The sequence below is a fragment of the Mercenaria mercenaria genome, chromosome 1 (genome assembly GCF_021730395.1).
Source record: "Mercenaria mercenaria strain notata chromosome 1, MADL_Memer_1, whole genome shotgun sequence".
Taxonomy (NCBI): Eukaryota; Metazoa; Mollusca; class Bivalvia; order Venerida; family Veneridae; genus Mercenaria; species Mercenaria mercenaria.
Window position 1 is genome coordinate 110033981 of NC_069361.1, and position 15649 is coordinate 110049629.

General features: G+C 35.1%; 1 protein-coding gene across 1 annotated transcript in view; it reads left to right on the plus strand.

The window, feature by feature from the left end:
• The first annotated feature begins 4501 nt into the window (after positions 1-4501).
• The window catches only part of LOC123526771 (bifunctional glutamate/proline--tRNA ligase-like), a 67122-nt gene continuing 55974 nt past the window's right edge, over positions 4502-15649 (plus strand). Inside the window, exons 1-6 of the mRNA XM_053520355.1 lie at positions 4502-4659; positions 12792-12873; positions 13115-13214; positions 13418-13574; positions 14004-14164; positions 15460-15545. Of these exons, the coding sequence (XP_053376330.1) occupies positions 4617-4659; positions 12792-12873; positions 13115-13214; positions 13418-13574; positions 14004-14164; positions 15460-15545 (629 nt within the window). The 5' untranslated portion in view covers positions 4502-4616. The remainder of the gene's footprint in view (positions 4660-12791; positions 12874-13114; positions 13215-13417; positions 13575-14003; positions 14165-15459; positions 15546-15649) is intronic.

The following is a 15649-nucleotide window of genomic DNA, read 5'->3' on the forward strand; positions in this document are numbered from 1 at the left end:
TCTTACTCATTATCCTGTCCAAGTCCACGCCATTAAAACCTTCCCAAGCCTTGGTACCTCAGACCATGATATAGTTTTTCATGAATTAAATATTAACATACTCGTAGGAAGACCAGTTCAACCCAAAAGATTAATTAAATGTTATAAGAAACCTAACTGGTCTAAATTCAAATCTGACATACTTGAGTCTAGAGTTCAATTTTCCAGCTTAAACCATACAGATCCCAATTCCGCATGGAATGCATTTAAAGGAGAAATAAATAAGCTGAGTGAAAAACTCATCCCAACAAAACTAAGTAAGACGTAACGTGCGGACCTCCCCTAGTTATCCCCCAAAATCCCCAGACTTATACGCAAACGGGACAAATTGTATTCAAACATAAAAGGAAAGGTAAACAATCAGCTATTACCCAAGCATTTAAGGCCCTAAAATGTATGATCCAAAATGAAATAAGAACCTCCTATTGGTCTTATCTGGAATCGGTCATTTTTTCTGGTGACTCCCAACCGGGTAGGAACAAAAAGTTCTACTCGTTTGTTAAACATAAAAAGCAGAGAGTTGTGGTGTAGCCCCCTTGTATGAGGGTCTAACTCATGCAGAGCCGGTCAAAAAGATAAATATCCTCAAAAAACAGTTTGAATCTGTCTTTTCAACGCCCAAACCCCTAAGCCTGAAACAACAATAAAAAAGTAACAAACCCCAAATCAGTACCAGAGATACCAACGATCCTCATAACTGTTGAGGGTGTGGACAAGTTACTAATGGGGCTTAATCCAAATAAAGCCTCTGGTCCTTATAAAATTTCCCCAAGATTACTAAAAGAGCTTCACCAAGAGATAGCCACAATCATTACAAAGATATGTCAACTATCTCTTGAAACAGGTCAAGTCCCAAATGACTCGAAGAAAGCAATCGCTGCACCAGTTTACAAGAAAGGTCCCAAACTATAGACCCATATCCATAACGTGTAACATATTCTTGTCTCAAAAACCATGTCCCACTTTGACAGAAATGAGCTCCTTAGCCAGTATCAACATGGCTTCCGGTCAAAGCATAGCTGTGAAACACAACTTATAAGTTTCACACAAGAGATATTTGACAATCCTGAGAATGACCAACAGACTGACGTCATCGTCATGGACTTCAGTAAAGCCTTTGACAAGGTTGACCACCATAAATTGATTCGTAAGCTCGATACCCTGGGAGTCCACCCATCAGCATCCCAGTGGATCAAGTCATTTCTCAAGGACCGTTCCCAAAGAGTAGTTGTGGATGGCTTCACCTGAGATGAACTTCCTGCTCTTTCTGGGGTTCCACAAGGATCAGTCATTGGCCCTTGTCTCTTTCTAGCCTACATAAATGACCTCCCAGAGTCCATCAAAAGTAAGTCACGACTTTTCGCAGATGACACTATTGTCTATCTGACGGTTAAATCCTCCCTTGACTCCCAATCCCTATAAAGTGATTTCCACTCCCTAGAAGCCTGGGAAAAGGACTGATCAATGGAGTTCAATCCGGATAAGTGTGAGGTATTGAGGATTACTCGAAAGAAAAAACCTATCATCTACAACTATACACTCCATAATGTAGCACTAAAACTACAGAAGCTGCTAAATACCTGGGCGTCACACTAAGTAAAGATCTCAGTTGGTCAAAACACACTGATAACATCACATCGAAAGCAAATAAGTCACTTAGATTCATCAAAAGAAATGTCAAAACAAACAACAGAAAAGTAAAAGAAACAGCTTACAACAGCTATGTCCGCCCACAGCTTGAATACTGTTCTTCTATATGACACTCTTGGCAAAAATCCCTCACATACAAAATTGAACGAGTACAACGATCTGCAGCTCGATACGTATGTAACAACTATGGTCAAACAAGCAGTGTCACCCAAATGCTTCAAGATCTCAAATGGCAATCCCTTGAACAACGCCGCATCAAAAATTCCCTAATTATATTTTTAAAATTAAATACAGTCTTATTGCAGTTGACCATAATCACCTCATATCTACAAGGAATCTGAACTACTTGATCCCACAATCTCATACGCAGTATCATTCTAACTCCTTTTTTCAAGAACAATTCATTCCTGGAATGGTCTTCCCCTACACATACAGTCCAGCCCCAGTTTGATCTTATTCACCGAGAGGCTGGCAACTGTAACCTTCTAATCTATATCTATGTTTTTAATCTTAGTAATTGTAGTTCTTTTTAACTTTGCACCTAATGAGCTTGCTCATCTTTTAACAGTCAATGTCAGATAAGCGCCTGGATTGATTGTTGGGCAGTACACAGTAGATGTAAATAAATTTGGGGGCCATATTGTTTCCAGTATGTTGCTGAGCATATCTGAGTCATAAGTTGCTGAAGTGTCATTGATGGTCATGTGTGGAAGTTGGCAGTTACTTACGAAAAAAAAAATTAGGAACACTGATTAGGTTTATAAATGACCATCGTTTGGACATCCGTTACTTTCTAGTTTCAAGTTAATTCAATATCAAGGCTTATTACAAGCATGTGATAAGAATAACATAAACACAAAATTGAAAATCAGTAGCAAGACATGTGAAAATGAGACAAAACGAAACAGCACATGTAATATTCAAGGAATGTACAAGACTAAATACGGAATGAATAAACCCGCAAAAGTAGCTGTACAGAATGCCAGATTGAAAACAATACCAGAAAATATCTGTCCGTTTACAATTTTGTCAGTGGAGAATGAGTCTAATTAAAACAAGCTAAAATATTCTTACAAAATAAAGCAAGTTTAACAAGTCTAGATTTACTACTATCATTCATGAGCGAACTTAACTTTAGGGGATTTGGATGTCTTGTATAATAATTTGGAATGTATTTTTTTCTCAGATTTGTGAAAAATGGACACAAACAAATAATGAAATTCGTCACCTAAGCAATTATAGTTACAAAGTTGACAAGTACGTTTATCCCTTTCAATGATTCATAATTCTAAATTTACAGAGTGCATGTACTAAATTTTTAGGTAAAATATCTAAGTACTTTTCATAACCAAACTCAGTTTTATATATTCTATAAACTAAACACTTATATAGGAGACTGTTCTACTTGACTGTGCCAGTTCTGAAGAAACTGATCAGTAAGTCTGGTTTTAACCATTGATTTAAAACTATTTGTACTAATGACTGACTGACTATGAAACACATCCGATAACCCAAGTTCATCTAAAGTTTTGTGAACATAAGTAACCCATGCGGTTTGTAATACATTGCCATTATAAAGACCTAGAACAGTTCTATACAGAACTTTACAAATTTTATCATCCTTATCATTCAACAGTTTGCCCCAATAGGACAACACCCTATGTTTAGCCAATAATGATACAGGTTTGGACCAAGCTCATCATAAACCATGTATATTGTCTATATGTCGCCGTACTAGCTTTTATGGGTTCGGTGGAGCTTTGGGTTGTATTTGGGACCCTGGGGTTTGTAGTAAAGATGTAACAGATATGATCCTGTATGATATGATCCTGTAATTATATATACGCATTCGTACACACAAATCTAATCAATAATGAACAAAATACATACAATTACATCAATCGACCAATACAATTCAATGAAACACATATAAAGGTAAATATAACACATGTTTACCTGTAGTTATATAAATATACAATCACAAATAATGGATTTCATTTGATGGGGCACAAAATGGCATTGTTTACGTTTTGAATAATGGCGGAGAAAGCGGAGAGTGGTGTGATTGGTTATTGACGAGTGCAAAAAATCGAACAAAATGGGATAAATGACGGAGTGACTATCTAAAGCTCTAAATACGACTACATATTTTACTAATTAAACTATTTAGAATACACTATTCCTGCTATAAAACAGGTTCTTTTAGAATACGGAGACTTACAATTGACATATTGAAATATACTTTTCACAAAAATACCTATCAAACATAAAGATGCTAACAGGGGCCAAAATGTACATATCCACCCTATGACATATACTTCACTGCCATATAACAATGGTGTTACCATAGCGTCGAACAAATGTAACTGAACTGAAAATGGTAAATTAAGCCTTCGAGCCTTTAATTTTTAACAATGCAAAAAACATAGCTTTCCTAACTTGTTCAATAACTTCAACTTCAACTTTATACTGCCATAAAATCAATACTGATTACACTTGGCAATAAGCCGCGCTTTTGTCTTAACAAAAGAGCCATTATAATGAATTTGCACACCAAGGTATGAAAGGTCTTCAACAATATCAAAAATTCACAATTTCTAAAGTTTCTTTTGGACTTACTGAAAATAACAACTTTGGTCTTACTGGCATTCACTTTCAAACACCATTGTGTACAATAATCATACATAGCATTTAAAGCTTTCTGAAGCTCATTAGGACTCTCAGCTAAGACTAAAGTATCATCGAAAACAATCTTAACAGATATACTAGAATATTTAGTGTAAATAAACCATTTTGCGCAAAAGTGATTCTTACAGCTTTCTTTTGTTACGATCACCGGGTGATGAAAATTTCTGAAAAATACGAAAATTTATAAACTCCATATAAAGTCAGTTGTTAGTCCGTAGAATTAGTCAATAATTTTAAAAATGGCTGTTCGTCTAACAGTTTGTAAAGAAAAGCCAGCAATCGGTAAATATACACATTATTTCTTTAAAAAATAAATGCCGCATGTGTTAATGATACCATTTTCGTCTAACGTAATAATTCGGATAATATCGTTTCTCTGGATGGGAAAGTGGGATATTAACAAGGCCCACTCTGCCTTTAGCCATTGTAGCCAAAAAAATGTAAATATTATAGATAATCAATAGATTTACATTTTTATACTATGAACTTATAGATAGTGTGTATCGAGACTGCTCAGTCTGCTGAAATTATATAATAAATTGCCCTAAGTCAAAATCTGATTGAATTCATTTAGGCACTAGACAGTGAACTTATTCATCCGGAACCGGTTCTCTAGGCAAAGTACCGCGCACAGGCTAGGGAACCATCATACTCTGGAATTCTTTGCCCGCTGACATTGCTCAGGCACCTACCCTGGACCAGTTTAGGCAAGGGGTAACCAAGCTGGGCCAGGACTTCTGAGTGACCAGGCTGTTTTTAATCCTTTAACTGTACATTTCACCTTTTTACTAACACTATCAGCTTTGTCTCAAATTCTCACAAATACAAATGTATTACTTTATTTCTCCTGTACATTCCTGCTTTTAAACTCTTCTGCACTGACGCGCACCTGCATAAAATACTCACAAGGGTGTCATGCAGTATTTATAGATAGATAGATACATAGAACTGGAATTTTTATTTCTATGCTTAAAGCTGCCGAAATTCACTTTGTTTCTTTTGGTAAGTATTATGCATATTATTATCTTAATTAATTGGAAGTGTCTAGGGGTACGGATCCGTACCTCTAGAATCAGATTCTAGAGGTACGGATCCGTACCTCCAGACAAGCCTGTTAGGGGTTTTCTATGGGTACGGACCTCCGTTTTTCTAGAGATAAAGTGTCATTTACGTTGAATTTGAAATTTTGGTGAATATGAAATTTATAACAAATAAGGCTTCATCAGTATTCACCTTAAACTTGGATCTAAATGGTTTACAGATAACAGCGTTCATTCGATTTGTTACATTTTCTTTCGGAATGTAAATAACCGAGGAACACCAAATAAATCACGATTCTAAGTGGCAGAAAAAAGATTAAGCAAAATAGTGTTTAATACGTTGGGGAAAAAACTATTTTTAATTGATAACTAACCTTAAATGTATTTATGTTTTTCACACATTTGGTAGCCGTTACTAGATGCAAGGGATGTTTTCACAAACAGTTTCTTTTACTTAATGTCGGTTAATTGATTATTAAACAATCAGTTTCGTGCCCATTATCATTATACCTTGTTAAATAACAAAATAAATAGGTGCATATTATTATGCCTATTTATTTATTTTTTTATTGAATTTCAAGTAGAATTCATATAACTTAACAGTGTTCGCGTTTACGGCGTAAAAGTATCTAAATACGCAACGAATTTGGTTGGTACGCAAATTTTTCAAGACCATTGCGTACATGGGACGCAAAGTAAAAATGGAACTGAATGTTTTAATTTAAAGACAACAAATACTAATCCAGGGTTCGCACAGGCTTGAAAAGTACTTGAAAATGAAGGGCAGTCTTGAAAAGTCCTTGAAAACACAATTTGTCTTGAAAAGTGCTTGAAAATTGCCCAAAGACCTTGAAAAGTACTTGAATTTCTTATTTTCTCGTATGCTAGACAATTAAAATCTCCCCAAAAACCAAAAGTAAATCTTTTAGAATAAAATGGCAAGTTTCGAACAATGGGCAGAGCTACGAAAACGCCGTAATAAAAAAAGGTCGAATGTGTTCGGGACGAAAGCAAAGTTTGGGTACGAATGTTTCGTACTTTCTGTTTAGCGTTGTCTCCCCTGACTAAAATGTGATTTAAAGTGGATTACTTAATTCACGATTCAGGAAGGATCGATCTGCATACTACCAAGATACAGCTAGATCTTGGGTGCTCCGAAAAGTCAACGGAGGAATTTACTTAACAACAACAACAACAACAATGGCGTCAATTCGTCACGGAGCATGAATCGCTATTCTTATCGTAATGGGAAAGTGTGTGACAGTCTTACGGTACCACCACCCCAAACAGTTACCATTCTGTTTGCATCATCGAGTGCTAGTATTTCAAACTAAGTATAAAAAAATAATGTACTTAAAGCAGAAATTATATGGACAATGCAAACCAGAAACATGCCTTAAACAAGTCCAATGAAAACATTAATAAAATATTTCAAACCTTGTTTCCAGACAGTAAAATAGCGAAAAAGTTTGCTCTTGGTGAAAGAAAAACTGCCTATATCTGTGTATTTGGCCACTTTAAAAGCTTACTGATTGAAAAGATCAGGGGACCATTTGCCGCTCTGATTGATGAAACTTGAAATAAAAAGATGCAAGAAAAACAGATGGATCTTCATATTAGGTTTTGGGATGCAGAATCACAGCAGGTAGTAACACGGTATTATGGTTGCAGAGCTCCAGATAAGATTTTAGGTTAAAGGGTAGTTTACCCCCTAATTTTTTTTTCAAATGGTACTTTACTCCTTGATTTTTTTTTCAAAGGGTATTTTAAAATTTCTAAATGGTTTTTCAGTTTTCAAAATCATTCAAAGGGTAATAACTATTTATTATATCATATTATCAAAATCATAAAACTCTTGGTACATACCTCTAGTTTCACTTGCAGTTTTATGTACAAAGCACTGTACTTTCTGTGCCTTGGCAAATAATGTTTTTCTTACAGTTAACATATACATAGCACTACCTGTGCATTAGCCAATAATGTTGTTAAACATGACACTCCTTGTGTAGTGAATGAACTGTTATATAACTTTAAAAGTAACAATTTAACAACTAATGCTTGTCACTGAATTTAGTCAGTTTTTACTACATTTAAAGTTAAGGGCATATTTTTGCCATTTTGTCTCTAGGTTTGTTACTCCTGGCGAAGCCTACTCTTCCTTCTCTTTTTCTTTGCTTCCCACAGTAGTACTGCACGTCTAGGCTCATACGAGATGAAAGGAATTTGGCTCATTTGGATTGAAATAAGATTGTCAAGGTTCTCATCTTTCAGAGAGGCTCTGAATTTGTTTTTTAAGCGGTTTTGAGTGCTAAAGCTCCTCTCACACTCAACACTTGTAATAGCTATACAAAGACCTATCCTACACAGTTTTGAAAACTCCACAAGTCCCTTGTCAGAATGTATCTGTATAACCCTTTGACAAACAGCTTTAGCTGACAATCCTTTATAGCATCCTGTTAACATTCCTTTTAACTTTGGCCACTCTTGCACTAATTTGTCCCTATCCAGCAACTTGTCAACAACATTCTTATTTTCTTCCTGTAATCCACACTCAAAATTTCCATGAATAACAGTAACTGTCTTTTCATCACCATAGAACATTCCTAGGGCTTCCACAGCATCTTCACTTTCATTTGGTCTTGAACTATTTACAATGGATGGTTCCAAGACAAGACTGAAATAATTCAATATTGTACTATCTTCTTTTCTAAACCTCTGCTTTATATTTTTCTGTAAACAAGACACATAGCTTTCTCGCAGTCGTTGAAGCTCATTTTCAGTACTGTCTTTGTACCGTAACAATTTTTCTCCATTTAAAGTAGCATATTTCTTTCCATCAGTATCAGTTTCAATGGTAATGCACGCTTTCATCTCTGCCAGGCAGGTCCCATCATTTGACTTGAAATGTTCCAGTTTACCTAAAGTTCCATCTATCAGGGCTTCAACTTCACTGAAAACAATACTTTGTTTTGTAGCTGCAAGCTTAGGTCAGCCAACTCCTGATGAATATCCAGCATAAAAGCTACAAGAAGAACAGTTTTGTAGTCGGTGAAGTATTTAAACAAACCAATTGAGGTTGTGTTATTTTCAGACTCACCAATGCTTGAAAGAGTTGCACATACAGAGTTATAACTATCATACACTGCAGCAACTGCATTTCTTAGACCAAGCCATCGAATACTATGTGGTTCTTTGATGGTCAGCTGTGGTTCTTCAAGCAGGTCTTGCATCTTCTTCAACTTAGTTGTTCGATTACTGGATGCACTCATAAAATTATACAGTGAATTAAACTTATCCCTAAACTTTTCAAGTACTTTGTCCTTCTTGATCGAGTCAGACACTGCCAAATTTAAACGGTGAGCAATACAGTGAGTTTGTATTAAGAAAGGGGAATATTTGGACTTTAACTGGACTCCTACACCTGTCTTCTTACCCATCATTGTTGCAGCTCCGTCAGTTGCTAATGAAACCATTTTTGATGCGTCAATTTGGAGCTCATTCAGGTAGTTTATAAGAGCTGCTACAACAGTGTGTGCTTTTCCATCTTCCAGACCAATGTTCCCTAAGAATTCTGTTACTGGCTCACCTTTGTTGACATACCTTACACAAATTGAGAGATGCTTTTGCACAGTCAAATCAGTGCTTTCGTCTATCATAATAGCATAGAAATCTGATTCCCGGATGTGTTCAATCAAATCCCTTTTGATAATAGTACAAATATATTTCTGAATTTCTGAGAGTGTATCCCAACTAAGGTTTCGATATGTGATGGAAGCCCCATTCAACCTTTGTAACTCAAGCAAAGAATTCACTTTTACAGTTGGCAGTTCCTCTGATGCAGCATAGAAAACTGTTCTAAACAATATCAAGTCTTCTTTATCTACTGGCATTCCTAAATCAATATCACTAGTGTCTAATTCATCACCTTTTTGTTCGTCTGTTTGTTTAATTTTGTGTTCGGCATTAATGTGTTCAGTGGACGTGCTATGTCTATCAATGCTATTTTTCTGAATATTTGTCGACCCTTCATTCGCCCAGATAGATCTAACTTTTTGTTTTTTGCAAACACTACATCTTAATATCACTTCGTCACCACTACGGTCTATCAAAAGCCAGTGATATTTTAATTGCCAGCCGGTCAGTGTTTTTTCAGACACATCTGCATGATGCCTCAACTTTTTCTCGGCTTTTTCAACACTTGAACATAATACATCATAAATTACGGATTTAGCAATCCTAAGAGCGTCTTCTGATTCATCTCGTTTCACATAATTCAATATACTTGACGAAGAAGAAGCAAATATTTCTTTACGATACCGTCCTCGCTTGGCACGAGACGCCATTTTTGTTTGTTGTATACTCGATTACAATATGGATGTGCTTGATTTACGATAAAATTGGAATACGCACTCTAATCGAGTAAAATACGTATCCCGATTTTTCAATGCGTAACGGTACGCTTAGGATTAATTTTTAATGCGTTTTTCGTAAATTTTAAAACGTATTTACGCAAATACGCATCTTATCTGGAGCTCTGTGGTTGAATAAGTCCTTGAAAACTATAAGAGTAGTGCTTGAAAAGTCCTTGAAAAGTCCTTGAATTTGACTTGGCCTTGTCTGTATGAACCCTGTAATCACGATGTCGGAATCCCAATTTCATTTTCAGCAGCATTATTTTCTAAAAATAACACAGAGTGACGTAGCCTGTAGTCATTCAGTGACGTATTCAGACTGGTTTAGCGTATTGATCAAAATCTCTACTTATCGATGTAAATTATATGGAAACAGTCCAGGTACTTCTTGCATTAAAAACTGAAAGTAAGATGGAGTCTCCGGCGAACGCGAACACTGGTTTTATTTTTCAAAGCAGGGCTTTAGCTAGAGGTCGACATGAGTGAAATTCAAGTCGCCCAATTTTTGTTATTCATCCACTAACAGCCTATTGTGGTACAGCATGTTGACACTTTACTCGATTACACATGGCATAATTTCGCCTCTGTCTTCTGATACAGAGAAGTTTGAAAGCAATTATAATGGTCGCTGACACCTTTGATTTGATCAACTAAACAGTAGGGATTTAGAGCACTCTATATTACATTAACTTGTACATTCTCCTTTGACTTTTCAAAAAATTATCTTACCTTGAATAATTTCCTTAAATCCGCGTTATTTGAATCATTTTACTCTGAACTTAGATACATATCACTGACACTTTCTGTGACGAAAATAACCTTACTGAAATTTACACAAATTTCTGACAACTGCTGCAGAAACTGGGTTAAACATGATTGACAACTTTTTCTTTTGATGTGTGCCCACATTAGGGGATCAAAAGGACCGTGTTACCCTTTGTGTGACGTCACTGCTGCTGATGTCATGATGGCATGTATGTAACTCACACAGTCAGTTCTAGTACAATATTGCTTTTATAGATTTTAGTGTTTTGACTAAACATTGCACTAGGAGCTTGATTTATTTTTTGCTGGGCTAATTTTAGAATATGAAATGATCAAACAGTTTTGAAATTGTATTCATAGATCTAACTAAAAGGTGTTTGGTTTTGGCAGTGATTAGGAAATTAACTGGAAAAAATACTTAGAATTACAATTTACAGTAATCACATTATATAAATTCACAAGAATGAGAAATTAGATTAACAAGGATAAGAAAGCAGATTCACTGATCTTTTCAGTTGGTTTGTTTTATAATTTGATAGACTTGAAAAAAAAAAGATTTAAACAAAGAAGTGACTTTTTCCGTAAAATCTTAGTCTAGTGCTTAAACCTGTTAAAGTAACTATTAGCTGGTCAAACCCATTATATTTGATGTAACTTTGCAGATTCCAATATTTTTATACCTCTTATCAGAACTGGAATGCATTTATGAAGTTAAAGAAGAGGTGTTATTTATTGTGAAACATGGATTTGTCAATATTGTAGCCGCAAAACCTGGGACTCAACCATATTTGGCTGGGACTCAACATTTTTGGGAGTACTGAGTCCCAGGGACTCAGTGAAATTTTCAGAAAACACGATCACTGACTTAATAAGGAATAGATTCATTCATTAACCTAGCTGTTATCAACAGTTTATTTAACAACAAACTAATCGGCACGGAACAGTGTATTAATTTGGAGGTCCTCGGTTATTTAGGTTTTGAAAAAGAAGGTAAACAATCGGGTGAATGCTGGTATCTGTATACCAATTGGATCCAAGTTTTAAGTGAAGACTGGTTAAGTCTTATTTGTTATTTCATTTTCAATAAAATTTAAGATAGAAATAACCCTAAATCTCTAGAGAAAAGTTCCGTACCCCTAGAAAACCCCTAACAGGCTTGTCTTGAGGTACGGATCAGTACCTCTTGAATCAGATCCTAGAGGTACAGATCCGTAGCCCTAGACACTTCCTAATTAATTTTACCGTGCCGGTGCATTTATCTGCATTTACTCTGTCTCCAAAAGTGTACTCGCCACATACTGTCCGCCATATTGAAATGATATAAACTAGTACGAATGAATGTGTATAAACTATTTTGCCATTTTTTTTATTCAAATGTAAAATTGTATTGTTTTGTATATGCATTATTGGATGTTTACGGATGTACAAGATAATTTAATTGCCATTATTTAAAGATTCCAACAGATTCTTTGATCACTTTGAAAACTGGTTTGTAACCGTTACCTCGGCATTTCACATGCATCAGTCTTTTTTTATTGGATTAAAGTTTGCAAGTGATTAGCAAATTGAAAAAAAACATGTGATCAATACTAATTAACAGAAATTACTTAATTTGTTTTAATTGTTTCTTTCATTGCATTGTACCGTTTTAAGTTTAAACAAGTTATTTCGGCTTGCTCCGATGCCGACAATGATTTCTGCATCATTCCAATAAGGCGGACAGTATGCGGCGACATGTGCACTTTTGGAGACACAGTAAACGCAGATAAATGCAAGGGCATGGCTTGCTGAAATGGTAAAATTAGTTAAGATAATAACATGTATGGTACATACCAAGAGAAACAAAGTGACTTTCAGCAGCTTTATGCATAGAAATAAAATTCCGGTTCCCTAGCTTATGCAGGGTACTTTGGCTAGAGAACTGGTTCCGGATGAATAAGTTTGCTGTCTAGGGAACTGATTCCAGTTCTCTAGCCACTGCCATTCATTTAGGTCAGTATACCAGAGCAGATGCCAATATATTTTAACCTCTCTTTACATTTGGAAATAAGCTTTATGGGTTACTCCCTGTACATCATTACAATTTTGGTAAGAAGTGTTAATCAGTACATGCCATTAGTAACCCACAGATCTAGTCCAAATAATTATAGTCATATTAATATCACTATTTTTTATTAATATCACTATTTTTTCACAGCTGCCCTTTTGTGCGCAGAGTACTTGAAGAAATCTGATGTGTCTTGGGAATATGGCAAAACAAATGATCTTAGTTTAGATGGGTGAGTAACTAAAGCACCATGTTAATTTCCGCTAAAACATAAAAATAGATCTCACAAAATATGATCAAGTCTCAAAGATATTTTAAAGAAAGTTGCATATATTATAGTTTTAACAAGTTTTATCCCTTAAATTTCAGGAATAATGATTGCAAAGGAGTAAGATGTTTGTTTTTTTACAAGCCAAACACATTTTATTGGTAACAGTAGCTGCTATAGTAGTAATAGTTTGTTTATTTTACAGAACAAGTATGTTTATAAACACTGCGTCTATGTGCCGCTATCTTGGTCGGCTTCATCCAGATGGTAAACTTCTCGGAGAATCAGTATTGGAAAGGACAGAGGTAGGGTTTTATCTTAATTTCACCTTGACTGGTGAAACTGGAATATTTATTACCTTGATTAATACCAGAAATATGTTTATCCACTAGCTAGATTTCTACTGGAAATTCAGAGTAAATTAGGTTACTTTTGTTAACTCTCATACAAAAATGATATCTTTTGAGTAAGACTTTTTCATTTTAAACTTGTGGCATTTCGATTGTAGGTTGACCATTGGTTCAGTTTTGCATGGGGTGAGCTGGGATGTAGCTCAGGATTCAATGCAGCTGTGCAATACCTTGATAGTGTGCTTGGACCCGTTACCTACCTGGTTGGACCAACCCTGACAGCTGCAGATTTTGCTATTTGGGAGAATCTGTATTGTAAGTATAATTAAGTTATAATTTTATCATTTAAGAAGAAAGTTCGCAACATTATCTCTTAATTTATTGATTTGGTGTTTGTAAACAGCACTTAACATCGAATCCATTGTGAACTTTGGGAAGTTTTTGTTGTAGGGATCAATAAATTTCATGGAGACTAGAATACAATATCTGCATATAGTTTCATGCAAAGAAATACATTTAGAATGTAAAATGTATTCTGTTGAAAGCCTATATTACTGTTTATATTACTGAAGCCTTATCCACAGGTTTTTAATCATAGTAATATTTTGGACAAAGGTAACATTTCTAGAGTTAACTGCATTCATGTAGGTAGCTATAAGTTTTCCTTATCCTTCAAACTTAGATAGTATATTTACAAAGAGGATTATTTTATCCTAGTAATGAATTTTTCAATTGTCTTTGAAGTGAGTACTCCTTGGCAGACAATGTTGGAGAACGGGAAAGCACCAACCAATGTGAGAAGGTACTATGAGTTCCTCTGTGCTCAGGAAGTGTTCCAGTTTATTCAGGGACAGATACCCAAAGCGTTGTCTAGAGCTTCTCCAGAGAAGAAAGGGGAATCTTCTGTAAGTATGAACATATAAAAAATGTGTTTCTTTCTTTCCTGTAGCCTGCCCACTTAGCTCCATTGGGAGAGTGCAAAATTATAAATCATGGGGTTGTGAGTCAATCCTCAGATGAGACATATGTTTTGATTTGTGAAAAAAAACACCGTGTCTTAAGTCATTTCTGTCCTCCACCCCTGATTCATGTGGAGAAATTGGCAGTTACTTCTGGGGAACAAGTTAGTACTGGTACAGAATTCAGGTTAAGTGCCTGCCACTGCATAGCTGAAATACTGTTGAAAAAGGGTGGTAAACACAAAATAAGCAGTTTATAGACAAAGCAGGGAGAAAGCAGAAATACTGTGCTTTAAAGGGACATAACTCTAGATCAGCAACAAATTTCAAGAAGATAAAAATAGATAGCACTTTAGGCTACTTGATATTTAATAGATATGCAAAATGAAAAACTAGTGTTGTTTAGATAGATATTTTTATGTGTACGTTACAACTTACAGCCTCATTCTTTCTATTTTATATCAAATTTAAATAGTGTGACTAACACTTTTAAGAGTTTTCTACATAGTTTATTGTCTAAAAAAAGTGTTTTAGTAGATACAAAGCTCCTTAAATGCACAGAATGGCTGTAAAATTTCTTTCTATCGCAATTACTGATTAAAGAAAGCCTTTTATAAATTTCAAAGAAGTTAACATAAATCTAGAGGCATGTAGCTTTAAGCTGCCCACAGTTGTTAGTTTAGTTAATTATGCTAGTACTGCCAGCAATAATACTGATTATTAACCATTAGTAAAAGTGTATAATAGCCAAATGATAGATATGTATTTTCTGTCCTTTATGCAGTACATTAATTTCACTTTTATGTGCCTTCTATAAATTTTAAGATTTTCTAAATTCCATATATTCTACTTATGTAATTTTCCAGTATCTACAAGCACATCTTGTATGACTAAAAATGTATATCTCTATTTTCTCTGAAGTCATTAATATTCATAGGGGACTATTTTTCATGGGTATTATGGTTTAGCCAATCCATGGAATTCAATGCCAGTGAACAGTGCCATTCCTTTTTATTTTCATAAGTGGAAATCCAAAAAATTCATATCCCAATGAAGTAGCTGTTTTGGGCAAAACTACAAAATTTATTACCCTCAATAAAAGTCATAATGAAATGATTTTACAGTACATGTACATTTCAAAGATATTTCAAGAAAATGAAAACTATAGAAAACATAATTATAATAGTCTTGTTCCACAAGGAAAATAATTGAAAGAAAAAGTAATTAAATTCTGTCTGTAGGTGAAGAAAGATGTAGGCAAGTTTATTGACCTACCAGGAGCTGAGATGGGTAAAGTTGTGGTCAGATTCCCTCCAGAGGCTAGTGGGTAAGTAAACAGTGTTTGTCTAAAAGCTAGTTAGTAAGTTAAAACAGTGTTTGTCCAGAGGCTAATGGGTAAATTAACAATATCCTAGGCTAGCAGTTAGTAGC